This window comes from Eleginops maclovinus, chromosome 21, assembly GCF_036324505.1.
Source record: "Eleginops maclovinus isolate JMC-PN-2008 ecotype Puerto Natales chromosome 21, JC_Emac_rtc_rv5, whole genome shotgun sequence".
Taxonomy (NCBI): domain Eukaryota; kingdom Metazoa; phylum Chordata; class Actinopteri; order Perciformes; family Eleginopidae; genus Eleginops; species Eleginops maclovinus.
The window spans coordinates 16,913,929-16,930,280 of record NC_086369.1 but is presented as its reverse complement, the minus strand read 5'-3'; the positions used below and the strand labels follow the sequence as shown (position 1 = coordinate 16,930,280).

Here is a 16,352-nt window from a genome sequence, read left to right as displayed (position 1 = left end):
CAGCAGTTAGCATCTGTTAGCAGCAGTTAGCAGCAGCTTGCAACAGTTAGCATCTGTTAGCAGCAGTTAGCATCTGTTAGCAGCAGCTTGCAGCAGTTAGCATCTGTTAGCAGCAGTTAGCATCTGTTAGCAGCAGTTAGCATCTGTTAGCAGCAGTTAGCATCTGTTAGCAGCAGTTAGCATCTGTTAGCAGCCGTTAGCATCTGTTAGCAGCCGTTAGCAGCAGCTTTCAGCAGTTAGCATCTGTTAGCAGCAGTTAGAGTCTGTTAGCAGCAGTTAGAGTCTGTTAGCAGCAGTTAGCATCTGTTAGCAGCAGCTTGCAGCAGTTAGCATCTGTTAGCAGCAGTTAGCATCTGTTAGCAGCAGTTAGCATCTGTTAGCAGCCGTTAGCAGCAGCTTTCAGCAGTTAGCATCTGTTAGCAGCAGTTAGAGTCTGTTAGCAGCAGTTAGAGTCTGTTAGCAGCAGTTAGCATCTGTTAGCAGCAGTTAGCATCTGTTAGCAGCCGTTAGCAGCAGCTTTCAGCAGTTAGCATCTGTTAGCAGCAGTTAGAGTCTGTTAGCAGCAGTTAGAGTCTGTTAGCAGCAGCTTGCAGCCCTGCTCTGAGTGTCAGCAGCACAGTGAGCTGCAGGTTTCCTCTCCATCATCTTCATCACTTCTTTTATGTTGTCTACAGCAGGGAGGCGGACGCTCAGTTTAATTTATTGAGTTATTTTTTACGCTCTGGTGGCGCGGGACCTCTCATTATTCAGAACAGGAACTGGACTCGATGACCTCATCTATTCACCATGCTGCAACATATGCAATATTCAGAGACTGCTCAGCCTCTCCGCCGCCACCATGCCTTCCACCGGCTGCTACCGGACCGTGCTTTAAATACAACACCCCCCCCCTCACGTGCACGCAGATCTGTGCACGTGACCTATGCACCCCCCCGCCCACTCTGGTGCCATAAATCCAACCCCCCCCTCAGCATCGGCTTCTCCACCTAAAGGACATCTGTGGCGGTCCCTATAAGAGTAGACTGTGGGTTTGGTTCTTCTCTGGTGTGACCCCCTCCTCTTCAGCGTGAGGTTCATTTGAATATAGCAAACGGAGATTTACTAAGCCATAGATTTTCCAGGATGTGTGTGATTATTATTTAAGGTCTTTTTCTACTAGAATGTACAAAAACACAAGATAAAAAAAGACATTTGAGCTTAGCGAGCCTTAAGGGACCAACATAAGAGTCAGCTCTTATCATTTCTTTGTTTTTTATGGAAAAGATATCTATATATATATAAACATATATAATTAATTGCTATGATAAAGGTAGTGTCATTATTCTAAAGGACAAAAAACATCTATGTAGCACCTGATTGAGTTGTTAGACAGACTGCCCCACAGGTGAGCTCTTCATCCTATCGACAGGTACCCCTGTATCAGACCCCTATCAGATCCTAGTGAGAGTCTCGTTCAGCAATAAGTGCACTTCTGAACCGGCTGGTGTCTGTGTGGCAGTCTGTCTGTGTTTCTTATGATGCAGAGAGTGTTGATGTGCTGCTATGTGTTGTCCTCCTCTTCCTCCCCGTGGAGGAGAGGCTGCCGTTGGATGTAAATACTTTCAGATCGCCTCGATCTGATCTCTGTGCCATGTTCCTCCTCACCTTTCAGAGTGTGTGTGGAAGAGATATCAAGAACATTTAGAGGGTGGAGTGTGCTGCGGATCAAAACAAGCTATCAGCTGATGCTCCTCTTCCTACAGCTCTTCCTAACAGGACCCACTATCAGTTCAGTTTTTAAAATAAAGTTGTCCTAAGTGGATAAGCATTATGTTTCCTTTGCAAAAGACACTCACCTTGGCTCCATTTCTGCAATCATTCAAGCAATTTCTCCACTTCCAACATATTTTATTAGTACAAATTGACGCTGATGTTCTTAAGGTTCCCTTTGTCCTGCTTAGAAGCTGAGACACTTTCTTGTGTGCAGGAGGAAGCCGCCTTGGCTCTACTTGATTTCTTTAAACACTTGGTCCACTTCCAATCTGATTTATTTTATCCAAATTGACCCAGATGTCCTACAGTTTCTATCCTCCCTGCAGGCGGTTGAAGCTGAGCTGAGAGAAGGATAAAACCCAAGTTAGTTATGATTAAATCACAGAGACAGTTAGTCATCTGCAGAGGAAGAATTCAGCTGGCTCAATAATCTGCAGCCTCTCTAATCGTATATTTGGACGTCTTTTCTCGCTCCTCCTGCAGGGTTGTCTGTCTGTTAGGAAGAGGTGTATCTGTGACAGCATGCCTCACACACACTGTCAAACTGCAGCCTCTCAAAGTGTACAGAACATGTGTAAAGTCACATATCCCTCATCAGGAGGCCATTGCTCCGGCGGTCCCTCGGCAGACGTTGGTCATAAGACGAGCAGACGCGCTGTGTTGCAGAAATCTTAAATATGTACAAAGGTCAGCATTACTGTAAATATCTGGAGGACACAAAAGAAGATCCTGATGTGGGAAGAAGGCAAAGTGGATTTCGCTGCTATATTGAATACAAAAAGGGTCTCAGACTATGCTGATTAATGTTTAATGTGTACTAAAGTGGCCAAACTGGACTGGAAACCTTCATGTGTTAATGTGGGGGGGGGGGGTAGTTTCCATATTAAAGTCATTCTCTGGGACATCAGCAACAACAAAAGCTCAACACACCTCGGGTACGAGACCTTCATCTGTCTTAAAGTCACCAGCAGCCTTCTTTCTTTCTAACCCAGGATGACTTACTGTACAGTTCCTCGCCTTCTCTCTCTGGTCATTCCATGTTAACAGGTTTATCTCCGAGCTACAGCGCTGCAGCCGGCCCCCCAACAGTCCCCAAACAGCCCCTTTCATCTGAACCGGGTAGGCCTGAGACTAAACTTAAACACGGGGTAACAGAGCACACTTTGGGATAGTGAGTCTGAGAAGGAGATCACAGGCTTTGGCACAAAATGAACACCTTAAATGTATTATTAAAGTGCAACTATGAATTGAAGTTCTTTTAATATTAGACAGAACAAGTGGAGCAGGTAGCAGGGCTCTCACGCATCCTCAATATTTTTAGAATTTCAGCAGAAATCAAGGTATTGACATTTCTCAAAAACAGACATAAACAAATGACTGTCTGTTGATATGGTTTTGTTTACTTAATGTTAGTATATTTGCATGTTTCTCTTTTTGCACATCAGCGTGCATGAGTGAGAGCTAGTGCTAGTGCTCAGTGTTGTATCTCAGACTATGCTCTTACATTGAATTTGAAGGAATTTGGCCTCGAAAAGTAATTAAATCTGAAGACTTAAGAAGGCATGGATCTTTTTATTAGTGTGGTGGATGATCAGGGGTAGATTGATGGTTCTACATTCATAATTATAAGTAGATTTATGAAACAAATGCAGCATTTTTGAGGGTGCAAAGTGTGCTCTGATATCCCTCTATGCAGACGATGTGACGGTTTACACATCTGATCGTCGTCAGGTTCGTTTCCCTGGAATGTAACCTGTAAATCCTAAAGTCGACTATATTTCAGTCAGTTAAAGAGTTATTGAAGCACTCTTGGGGGGCGTGATGATGATGATGATGATGATGATGATGATGGAGGGCCTGATGGTGGGGGGGGGGGGGGTAACTATCTATGCCAGCAGCAGCCTCACCCGCACTGAGAAATCCCACAGCTGTGAATGTACCGGCCTCTCAGAGTCTCTCGTTATGCAAAGCTGCATCACACACACCTATCTATGCGAGCAGGATCCACACACTGTGAGGGGAGGGGGGCAGCACCTCCGCCCTGCAGGGGGCCCTCCATCAGGTCACATACAGGCTGGGGGGGGGGGGGGGGGTAGGTCTGCAGCAAGTCTGTAGCACAAAGCTTTATCATGTTTTATTTGGTGCCTCGGTTTTCTCTGAATGAAACTGCATGATGTGTCGATGTCGGCTTTGTAGATGTCATCCGAACGCTGAGAAATTAACGAGCATATTAAAGGTCACGTAATCAAAAGAAAATACCTCCTCTCAAGACCAATGTGTTTTACCTCACTGTAAATATATCTGTTTACTCCAGTCGATCTTCTCTTTTGTTTCTATGAAATGCTTAAACTCTGGAGGGTTCCTCCTCTTCAGCGTGTTGTGTTGTGCAGCAGAGTGACCACGCTGGCAGGTGTGTGTACGCTGGCAGGTGTGTGTACGCTCAGCGCTTTACTACGCCCCCTGCAGGCCGCGGGAATAATGCCTTGTTCAACATGTCTTTTGTTTCATGAAAAAATAAGAGAGGGTGGAGGGGGTGTCTGTGGACCTCCACCCTCAGTTTCTAAACATATTATAACCTTTTTTATATAGCGTGTACAGACGAGCGACAGGTCATAGGAATAGAGGATTGACACGTATGTTAACTTCTAACATAGCTGGAGTAGAAATGGTGTGAATAAAGAAACGCAGTTTCACTACAACGCCTGTCTCTGTGTGTGTACATCTTAAAGTAGAGTCTACACACACACACACACACACACACACACACACACACTCTGCAGCATCCTGGACTGTGTGTGTGTGTGTGTGTGTGTGTGTGTGTGTGTGTGTGTGTGTGTGTGTGTGTGTGTGTGTGTGTGTGTGTGTGTGTATCATCCATACAATCATGAGGATCTGCAGAAGTGATATTCTTACACAAACACACACGAGGAGAAAAAAGGTGAAATAACCTCAAGGCTTGTTTCACTAAACACACACTTGCTGCAAACGTGTGTGTGTGTGTGTGTGTGTGTGTGTGTGTGTGTGTGTGTGTGTGTGTGTGTGTGTGTGTGTGTGTGTGTGTGTGTGTGTGTGTGTGTGTGTGTGTGTGTGTGTGTGTGTGTGTATCACTGAGCTGCAGCTCCTCCTGAGGATCACACAGGCCTTGTACAGTATAGGGTGTTTTTATTTATTTATATATTCTGTGCAGGGCGTGTCGGGGCTGCAGAGGCTGGCAGATTTCCCCAGAGAGAACCTGCCACACACACACACACACACACACACACACACACACACACACACACACACACACACACACACACACACACACACACACACGTACATTTGCAGCAAGTGTGTGTTTAGTGAAACAAGCCTTGAGGTTATTTCACCTTTTTTCTCCTCGTGTGTGTTTGTGTAAGAATATCACTTCTGCAGATCCTCATGATTGTATGGATGATACACACACAAACACATACACACACACACGCACAGATATGTTGATATGTTGTTAAGTGGTTGTAAGTGCAGCTAATGCATTAGTAATTCATTTTAAAAGATAGATTAAAAACTCCTGAGCTGTCAGATATTAGAAGGGAAAAAGCACTTTACATTTCTGCTGAGTCATGCTCATAAATATTAAAGTGAATGAAATGATTTCCTTATAATGGAAAGTAAATGACGCCTGAAACGGTGGTTTTATCAGTTTGTGGAATAATGAGCTGTGAGGTGAAGCCCGTCAGAGTTCATGATGTTAGTATCATGCTTATGTATTTATTTATTTAACTTTAAATGCTATTAACTATAAATAAAGAATCATTTTTGTCCCTAAAATGTCAGAAAATAGAGGAAAATAGGAATTGCAATCTCCCTGAGTCCAACGGTGATGTTGACAAGTTTCTCAGTGTAAAATAAATACGGACATTTTATTAACAGAGGATCCTGGACTAAATAATAACACATGAATCTCAGCATAAAAAGGGATTTTCAGGGCCTTTCTCCTCGGGATTAACTCAGTTATATAAAATAGATTTAGAGTCAGAGTTTGAGCACCATGGAGACTGTTATTCATTATTTATGGGATTCGTCAGGAGACCAACATAATATCTCAGTCTGCAGCGTATTTCTTCCATTATTGATTCGACAGGCGCTTCAGAAATTAACAAACACCACAGGTAGAAATACCTTTTATTAATTCATGCACTGGTCCATTTTTTATTCATCCCTCGTCTATCTCTAGTGGAGAAATGATTCTACTAACTTTGTGTCTGCAGAATTCTTCTGAACTTGCCTAAAGTAAGCTTATTTTTTAAATTTTATAGAACAGAAATATAATCTGATTAAGCAAAGTATTTCAGCCACTAAAGAAGTTATTGGAAGTTATGATGGATAATTTCATATTAACCGTTATTCGTCCTGTTGATGCACTAATTGATTAATTGACTAATCTGAAGTCCCCCTGTTTAGCATCAGGACTTTGAGGAAGCATTGCAGTAACATGAGGCCACCACGAGAGGACGCTGCTGTGTGTAATAAACATCGGCGTGAGAAAGGGTATTTTATTAAAGGTTTATACATGCTTCAATATATATAAAACATGCAGCTCAGAGGCTCACAGTAATACAAACATATATCACAAAGCAAGGAGCGAGTTCAAGAGTTATTTAGTGAGTTCAAGCTTTGCCTATTTTTTTTATACACAAAAACCTGGATCTGAATGTCTTTTTTCTGCAGACAGATCCTCATGATGATTCTCTCACAGAGGACATGTGTCAGAGTCTGAGGATTAAACATCATCACTGCAGTCAGTCTGGTCGCACACACACACACACACACACACACACACACACACACACACACACACACACACACACACACACACACACACACACACACACACACACACAGAGCAGTGTATAACTGGAGAGAGCAACTCAGTGACCCGTGTGAATGCACTCAGCAGACGTTAGAAGAAGAGACGTCCATCAGACTCCTCAGGCTCCTCCTCTGGATCAGGAGGAGTGCAGATCAGACAGGAACCAGAGAGGAGAGAGTTAAAAGAGATCCTGTTAATGAGGGTTGTTCTAAGTATGATTCTTATAGTCATCCTTATATGATTCTCTAAAGATCTCAGGTTGTGTGTCTCGTGATTAACTACAATAAGTACCTCCTAAAGTAGCACCACTGAGACATGTGCAGTCAGTGATGAGGTATGAGGTATGTAGAGCTGAGACCCGGACCCCTCATCAGCTGATCCTGCAGGAGAGCCTTCTTCATTCCTGTAGGGTTGCATGATGCTGCATATTGAGGGAGAGAAAGGGTGGAGCTGCTGGTGTCTCTAATCTCACACCATCTGTCCCTCTGGAAGAGGAGGAAGAGGAAGAGGCTCCTCCCTCTGCAGCCTGCGCCGGTCTGTGTGAAGCTGAGCTCCGGAGGAAGAGGAAGCTCAGAGAGAGGATGCTAAGTAGAGACTAAACACATGGCAGTCTGCAGCTCCTCCTGCTGCACCTCCTGCATGCTGTGACTGCAGCTCCATCCAACAGGAGGAGAGGCGGGGATGCAGAGATCCTCTGCGGGGAGGAGGAGGCTACAGCAGGGATCCACAGCACCGAGCCCCCGCTGAGAGACAGAGCACAGACTACCGGTAAATATCAAGGTAAGACCCCCCCTCCTTACTCTTCCTTTCTCCTGCTGTATTCAACCTGCAGATATTTAATGGCACGCTGCAAGGCTCGGTGCAGTGGATGGGAACAGATCAATAGAGCAGCATGGAGACGGGGGGATGCAATGTGCACAGACCCTCCTCAGTGCAGAAACACTTGTTTTTCACTAATGCCTCTTCATGTTCTGACACTCTGTCCCGAGACCCCAACACAGAGGTGCTAAAACTGAAATGATTTGCATGATTTATTGAATGACCACTGGGCCTGTGAAAGCAGATTCAGGGACCTTTGTGAGCTTTTTATTTTTATTTTAAGCTTTGCAAACTTTTTCTTCCTGGACCACAGCGCTGATATGTAATTCTGGTTAAATAATATCATAGAATGACAAATATTCCCGATGTTATTGTGTTTTTTCCACAGCTTTAGACGTTTATGTCAATGGAAACAATAAATATAAGAAGGGTTCAATCTGCTTTATCTTAAAACATGATAACAAACAAAACGGTATGAGCTTTATTGTATAGAAAATAAGAGTGTATTGCTGCTGGATCATAACTTCTTTTAAATCCACTTATAACTGTGATGGGTTTCAGTCTCATCGTCTTTTCCTAAAAAAGCGATTTATCTATTCCCCTCCGCGGCCACCGTAGATGGGAGACCAGGTGTCAAAGCGTGTGAAGCAGCTGGGCTCCTCGGAGATGGAGGAGCAGAGGTCCTTCCAGAACCCGAACCCGGACTACTCGGACCAGGGGGGGTCAAGTTCTGGTGCTGAGGGGGGAGGCAACGAGCCGCTGGACGAGGAGGGGAAGGTGAGGAGCTCTGGGGGGACACTTTAAATACTTTATACGTGGTTAAAGGTGTGCTATCATGCTAAGGAGCTAACAACATGCTAACAGCTGGGCTAGCTCAGGTTTGTTATGGTTTGGGATTCCTTCGTTAGTCCCACGGTTTACAGCAGAAGTGGAGATAGAAACTCAACATCAAACACTGTTAGATAAAGAGCATGCACACAGTATTTAACTCTAGGATTGGGATATAAGTGTTAAAATATAAAGTACTGACAATTAATTGCATTGTTTTAGGAGGGTCTGGCTCTCTCCTGTCTCTGAACAAGGCCTAGTCTTTGTGAACAGGCCTCTGCTCTGTCTCTCTCTGATCCTGCAGCGCTGTTTGTCTCTTGACTCAGAGGACACACACATTCCAGAGGCTTTCTGAGGGACAGGCAGCTGATGTAGAGCAGGATGCTAGTGTTTCCAGAGGCCTGGATATCTGGGCTGTATGGGTGAATAACTGTCTTAATGAGGCAGGGTCTGCAGGAGAGAACACTTCAGCAGATCCAATTAAGATCAGATCTGCTAACGAGCCTGAGTGCATCCAATGTGATATTAGGTTTACACACAACCAAGAACACTGAGCAGACTAACACATTGACTACGCTAACATGCATTAAATACTCCTTTTCTTGTCCTTATTCATGTCTAATGAAGTGTAATATATTCTGTTTACATGCAGCCTTGCTTACTCAATGTTTGCGTGCCTTAATCTGCAAATACTACATCCAGAAGAAGGCCTACTTCTAAAAATACAAACAGAATATGCTGATAAGATGCATCTAAACACACAGTTTACCTCTTAGATGTTAGGTAAACCAGAGTGTGATCGGTCTGCTGTAACAGAAGCTCAGATATGACAGATTCCCAGCCTGAGTGAAGCTCTCTGTACATCAGACACTTTTCCCTCTGAGCGCACAGTGCGTAAAGAGAGTCAGACAGACGCTCCTCCTCCTCCTTCTCTCATCACAGTATGTGCTGAGTGTGTGGAGGATCATCAGTGTGATCAGGCTCTGACCCGCTCTGATGCTTCGAGGGTACACAGAGACCTGTGGGAAATAAACGTGTTAACTTCCTGTGTTTCCTGAGGTAACGATATATCTGCAGGGAGATGACTGTCAGATTCAATCCAGATAATAAAATGCAAGACTTTATCGACAATAGATGATGTAGCCTGTTAGTCTCCGAATCTGAATATTTCCTCATTTATATACTCTATATCTCCTCTTCAGGTGAGCGCGTTCTTCCAGAAGAAAGTCCAGAGTAAAATCAAAGACTTGCTGCAGCAGATGGAGGAGGGTCTGAAGACGGCCGACCCTCACGACTTCTCCACCTACACCGGCTGGACAGGTGAGTGTCCTGCAGCTCTAAACACCTGTGGAGCCCAGACAGGCGTCCTGCTCCTCTCTAACCCCTGAGCTATGTCTGCAGGCATCGCGCTGCTGTACCTGCAGCTGCACCGCGGCTCGCAGGACGCCTCCCACCTGCAGAGGGCGCTGGACTACGTGAAGAGGACCCTAAGGATCCTCAACGGACGTAAGGTCACCTTCCTGTGCGGGGACGCCGGGCCCCTCGCTGTGGGGGCCGTGGTGCACCACAAACTTGGAAGCAATGCAGAGAGCCAGGACTGCCTGAACAGGTGAGGGGAGGAGACACCTGGGGGGGACCTGAGAGATCACAGGAGGAGTTAAGTGTGTGTGTGTGTGTGTGTGTGTGTGTGTGTGTGTGTGTGTGTGTGTGTGTGTGTGTGTGTGTGTGTGTGTGTGTGTGTGTGTGTGTGTGTGTGTGTGTGTGTGTGTGTGTGTGTGTGTGTGTGTGTGTGTGTGTAGGCTGGTGCAGCTGCAGCGCTCAGTTCTCGGGGACTCGGACCTCCCCGACGAGCTGCTGTACGGCCGCGCTGGGTTCCTGTTCGCTCTCCTCTACGTCAACAGAGAGATGGGAGAGAACACCGTGGAGGAGAGCACCATCAGCCAGGTGAGACACACACCTGTAGAGTGCGTTTCAGAGAGGAGAAAGAGTCGCAGGCGTCTCATGAATATATTTTTCATACGAGAAAGCGTTGGCTCTCAGAGACCCTGCAGCAGTGAGATGTGTTCTAGAACATTTCTCCTCTCCTGATTCTGAGCACACTAAACACTATAACAGCCATCTGTCAGAGCAGACCTGGGCATCTTACGGCCAATCAGGAGGTGAGGTCAGTCAGATCATGAATGAAAAAATATTAATGCGTTCATGCTATACAAGTGTCGTGCTTTCATTTTGAAAAACGTGTTTGTTTTTTTGACGCACGTGCGTATTATACGTCCATGACGTGCGTGAACAGAGACAAGTGATGCTGGCCAGCTAGCCCTCAAAGTGTCAGCTCTCGCCAAAAAAAGAGAAGTTGACACTGAATGCTGCGTTTTCAACAACACATGGACTGCTAAATATTGATTTACAGAAGTCAGAGATAAAGCGGTGTGCTTAGTTTGTGGTACACAGGGCGCTGTGTTAAAGGATTACAATTTGAATCGCCACTACGTGACTAAACACGAGACACAAGAAGCTAGCTAAACTGCAAAACCAACAAGAACTTTTTACAACACTTTGCACACCGGGCGCTGCACGATAGCTGCCCACTGCTCCTAGTGCTAGGATGGGTTAAATGCAGAGGACCAATTTCACTGTGTGTGCTCTGCTGTGTGCATGTATGTGACAAATAAAGAGGGTTTCATCCTCCGATTCTATCTACCCAGAGATGCGGCTGTCAGGACAAGTTTTGTCATATCCCACAAAATCGGCAGAAAAAGTAAGCCGTTTTCTGACAGCGTTTATTAAGGAGTGTTTGGTGGACTCTGCAGCACTAATAGAAGAGAGAGAAAAAGGCGCATTTGGGGACGTGCCCCTCCCCCGACGCACTGTAACGAGGAGGGTTGAGGACATCCCGGGAAATCTGGAGTTTCAGCTGAAGAACAGAGCGGTCAACTTTGACTATTTTGCTCTGGCGTTGGATGAGAGCTGCGATGTACGTGACACTGCCCAGCTACTCGTCTTCTTATGTGGGATAACTGCACACTTCAAAATCACGGAGGAGCTGGCAGCCAGGCAGTCAATGAAAGGAACAACAACTGGGAGTGATTTGTTCATGGAGGTTAATGCATGTTTGGACAAATTGGGACTCAAATGGGAAAAGCTGGCTTGTGTGACAACGGATGGTTTTCCAAATCTGACCGGGAAAAATGTTGGACTTCTGAAGAGAATGCAGGATAAAGTGACAGACATGAACCCCGAGCAGAAATTGACATTTTTGCCTTGTATTATACATCCGGGGGTGTTGTGTAAGTCAGTGTTAAAAATGAACCATGTTGTTGATGTTGTAACTAAAATAGTTAACTTCATCAGGGCAAGAGCATTGAATCACAGACAGTTTGTTCCACTTTTGGAGGAAAATGAGACTGAACATCGTCACATAAGCTACCACACAGCTGTCGGGGGCTTAGCCTGGGCAAAGTGCTGAAACATGTCTGGGACCCCAGAGAGGAGATTCAGGAGTTCTGTGTGAAGAAAGGAAATGACGTCCCACAGCTTTCAGGCGAGACTGGCTGGTAGACCTTGGTTTTGCTGTTGATGTGACATCACTAATGGATGGACTAAATGTCAAACTGCAATGCAAGGGCCTTTTGGTGCATGCAATGTACAGCGCAGTGAAGGCTTTCGTGAGAAAGTTGCAGCTTCTCTCCAGCCAAATGAAGAACATTCTCACCCACTTGCCAACACTGAAGGAAGCCGCACCATCAGCTGATCACCTCCACAGGTACTCATGTTAGAAGCACTGCATGGGGAGTTTTCAAGGCGATTTCAAGACTTCAAAACAGTTGAGAGTGACATGCACATGGTTTCTTCTCCCTTGATGTTCAGATGGAACTCATTGACCTGCAGTCTGACACACTTCTGGCAGAGCACTCTAAGTCAGTCTCACTGCTGGATTTTGACTCTTCTCTCAAAGAGGAGAACTTTCCACACCTGAGGAGGCGTGCTCAGAAGATTCTAGTCCTCTTTGGGTCTACCTACACATGTGAACAGACACTCAGTGATGAAGTTCAACAGATCCAGATCCTCTATCACTGATGATCACCTCTCAGCTCTCCTTTGCATATCCACCTCAGACATTCAGCCAGATTTTAATGCACTTGTTCAAGCCCAATCCAGACTGGATTTCTCCCGCTGAGCACTACAATCAACTGAAAGAAATTAAAGCATGTATTGCTTTTTGTATAGTTGAAGATGTTTCTGTTGTTACTGTTTATTTCTTCTATCGGAGTATTTTCCTATTTGACCTACACCACAATTCCATATATGTATATAAGTATCCTTTTCTTCTGATAACCAAAAGCAGCTCATCAGAATATATCATTTACTGCTTTCACAACGGGAGAAGTGAATATTGAGCAGAATGAAGTTCAAGTTATCATTGGTTCGGCCCTCCAACACAGTTCAGGTTTCTCATGTGGCCCTACCACACACACACACACACACACACGCACACACACACACACTCACACTTGTTCTCAGAGATTATCACCCCCCCTCTGTGTTCAGGTGGTGTCAGCGATCCTGGACTCCGGTAAGAGTCTGTCTCTGGAGCAGAAGAAGACGGAGCGCTGTCCTCTGCTGTACGAATGGCACCAGAAGCAGTACATCGGAGCGGCCCACGGGCTCGCCGGAATCTTCTATATGCTCATGCAGGTGAGGCAGGGTGGAGCAGGAACACCTGGTGGAGCAGGAACACTGGTTGGAGCAGGACATGCAACATTCAAGAAACCATAAAGACCATAAAGTATAACACGTTTAGTTTGAGGCCGTCAAACCCCTCTCGGCTTCTTCCATTCTGCCCCCGTCATGATGAAACTCTCTCTCTCTGTGTCTCAGCCCGGAGCGGGGGTCCCGCCCGACATCCTGCAGGAGTCGGTCCGGCCCAGCATCGATTACGTCCGCCACAAGAAGTTCCGCTCAGGGAATTTCCCGTCGTCTCTGAGCAACGAGAGCGACCGGCTGGTGCACTGGTGCCACGGAGCGCCGGGGGTCGTACACACACTCCTCCTGGCCTACAAGGTGAGGTATCTCCTTTTAACACACCTTTACACACACTCCTCACGGCCCTCAAGGTGAGGGGGTGTCCACTGTAGATAGGTTCTGACACTACCTGTGAAAGAGGGCAATCTTTTTATTAAACACACTCCTCATCGTCTCTGCAGAACTGGAGAGGAGAGTGTGACATAGATGGAGTTTACAAATCCTCCTCCTCCTCCTTCATGTTAACAGCCTCACACACACACACACACACACACACTCTGCAGTAATGCATTGTGGCTCATTAGTGATGCTGTTGGCAGCTGATGTCTCTTCCTCTCACTAACACACACACACACACACACACACATTCTGAGAACAAAGCTGATCACTGTCTCTCGCACAGAACATGTTTCTGTTGTTTCATGAAGAGCGTTTCATTTTGCAAATAAATAATGAAAACGATGCAGTCAGTCTGAGACTCTCCCTCATCAGAGAGAAAGTCACCAGAAGATATGAACATCAGCTGAAGCTGTGTACCTTTATCTGTACCGTAACAACAGCGTGGAGATGACTTCCGACATGGGGAGATGAAGAGCATCTATTTTTAGAGACTACAGTGAAACATGTTGGATACAAGTCTGGAGTCTGCTATTAATACAGAATAAAGGACTTCAAAATAACAGCATGAGCAGGCTTTGCTGCTTGCTGGGCTCAAAGTAGACGTCTGAATAACAGCTCAGCTAGATAATGCAAACAATAGCAGGAGGTTTTGGGAGACAGAATGAAAGTCTGAACTGTTAATGTATGGTATGTGGTTATACTTTATCAGCTGTGACCCTGGCCTCTGTCTCTGCAGGTGTTCAAGGAGGAGAAGTACCTGAAGGAGGCGGCAGACTGTGCGGAGGTCATCTGGCAGAGAGGTCTCCTGAGGAAGGGGTACGGACTCTGCCACGGAACCGCAGGCAACGGGTACGCCTTCCTGTCGCTCTACAAGCTGACCAAGGAGAAGAAGTACCTGTACCGTGCCTGCAAGGTGAGGAAGACTTGTAAATACATATAGATTAATATACCTATAGCTGCAGACTCAGACTCAGGCCCTTCCTCAGGAAGCAGCTCGATCTCCAGAACGAAAGCCTCCTGCAACAGCACCCCCTCTCAGATGGATCTATTGTTCATCCTGCATCCTCCAGAAGGTTTGATTGATAGCAGACATTTTCCTGTGAGCAGTCCATTTGTGAGTGGAAGTACAGAACACTGAATCCTCTTTAACGTTCTGCAGAGAGACCCGTCAGGGCAGCGTGTACGGTTCAAGAGGATCTTTTGTAGAGCACTTAAAGTTGTACATGTGTTTGAAATGTCAAGTCAATCAGACTCTCAGTGTGGGGGGGTCGGCCTTTAAAAGCTTTCAGTTACTTGGCTCAATCAGAACCCTTCATTCGTCCTGCAGAGGAGCATGTAATTACTGTGTGTTCTCCCCCTCAGTTTGCAGAGTGGTGTCTGGCCTACGGGACACACGGCTGCCGGATCCCGGACCGACCCTACTCTCTGTTCGAAGGTAAAACACACCCGTTCAAATCTGACCTCCCCCGTGTGTAGATCCAACAGCAGCTCAGTCAGTCAGGAGTAAAGACCAGCATCTCCTCTGAGGAGGACGTACTGCAGATATCTGGGTTTATTCACCTTTTTAAGCTGAAATATGGGAGGAATGCTCTGAATGAAGTCCCTGCAGAATATCTTTTCGGTAAAGACTGATGCAGTATTTGTTTTGAAGTTGTGTGGAGCTGCAGAACCTTTTGAGTTATAAAGTACCTTATATTTTATTTAATAGTTCAACATTTAGTTTCTTGCTTGTGTTTTATTATTTAATGTTATATATATCAGTTCAATCATTTGTATGCGTTTTTTGAAGGGCTCTTTGGGCACTGGGTGATTGGATGAATAAGACCATGAAGCTGCCGTGATGAAGAATCAGACGAAAAGCAGCTGAAATGTTTCTCTAACTGATCTGTGGGTGTGTTTTCCTCAGGTATGGCGGGGACCGTGTACTACCTGTCGGAGCTGGAAGACCCCGAGTCCGCCTGCTTCCCCGCCTTCGAGCTCTGACCTGCTGGGGAGGAAGAGGAAGATGAAGAGGAGGAGAAAACTAAATGTGGACACGTAAAGGAAGTGATGGTGATGCAGATATTCTAGAGTGAGTAAAGACTGAAGGACTCTGGTTAGGGTTTGCTTTATTGAAACGATGAGGAAGAAGAGGATTCATGTAGGACTGAATAAAGATCCTGCTGGACTGAGGAAGACGATGGTGAAGATGGACTCTGATCACAGCAGAGCTTTGGAGAAGAAAGACAGGATGAATCTCCAGCTGGAAGAACTCACTCTGTGTGTGTGTGTGTGTGTGTGTGTGTGTGTGTGTGTGTGTGTGTGTGTGTGTGTGTGTGTGTGTGTGTGTGTGTGTGTGTGTGTGTGTGTGTGTGTGTGTGTGTGTGTGTGTGTGTGTGTGTGTGTGTGTGTGTGTGTGTGTGTGTGTGTGTGTGTGTGTGTGTGTGTGTGTGTGTGTGTGTGTGTGTGTGTGTCAGCGGAACGATGGGAATGAGCTAACATTCATTCTGTTGCATGACTTTGCTGAAGGAGAAATCATCAGTCTTTTATTTTGCTGAAATATTTGGTTAGCTTAGACTCTGTGACCCACAAAGGTAAATACAAATGAGGTCATTTGATCCTTCTTTTATTTTGCATATGTTCAGGTTAATTGACAGGTTGTTGACCCTCTGAGCTGTGCAGAGCAGGCGTTGTTCATAAATCCGTGTGATAAATGGTTCAGTGTTTAATGTGCTTTAAGTGCTCACACGTCGTCCTGTGGATGGAAGATGTTTCCGTGTAGAGTGAAAATAAATGGTCCTTAAATGCTTAAAAGAAATGGACTTGTATTTGAATTTCTCTGGAATACTGTGTATTTTGCATTTTAAATGAATTATTGTATAAATGTCTTCCTTTCTTCTCCTAAGGTTTCCCATGGATCATTCGAAATGCAGGGAATTAATTGAGACAGTTAGTATTACATGCATGCAAACCCTTTAGT

The 16,352-nt window shown here is 45.5% G+C and overlaps 2 protein-coding genes across 3 annotated transcripts in view; both read left to right on the top strand.

Annotated features, from left to right (window-relative positions):
- The window catches only part of tgfbr1b (transforming growth factor, beta receptor 1 b), a 29,767-nt gene extending 25,316 nt beyond the window's left edge, over positions 1–4,451 (top strand). The window contains exon 9 of the mRNA XM_063912542.1: positions 1–4,451. This exon is cut by the window's left edge and continues 1,575 nt beyond it. The gene's annotated coding sequence lies outside the window, so the exon portion shown is untranslated.
- A 2,326-nt stretch (positions 4,452–6,777) lies between these two features.
- lancl2 (LanC lantibiotic synthetase component C-like 2 (bacterial)) lies at positions 6,778–16,190 on the top strand. Of its 2 annotated transcripts, XM_063912839.1 has the most exons (11): positions 6,778–7,384; positions 8,042–8,200; positions 9,454–9,571; positions 9,653–9,860; positions 10,051–10,195; positions 12,800–12,946; positions 13,130–13,312; positions 14,130–14,306; positions 14,380–14,466; positions 14,756–14,828; positions 15,300–16,190. In XM_063912839.1, the coding sequence occupies exons 2-11, from the start codon at positions 8,042–8,044 to the stop codon at positions 15,374–15,376; spliced, it is 1,374 nt and encodes a 457-aa protein (XP_063768909.1). In that variant the 5' UTR covers positions 6,778–7,384; the 3' UTR covers positions 15,377–16,190. The 2 variants fall into 2 exon arrangements, with proteins under 2 accessions (XP_063768909.1, XP_063768910.1); XM_063912840.1 differs by lacking the exon at positions 14,380–14,466 and having other exon boundaries at positions 6,806–7,384.
- The last annotated feature ends 162 nt before the right edge of the window (positions 16,191–16,352 follow it).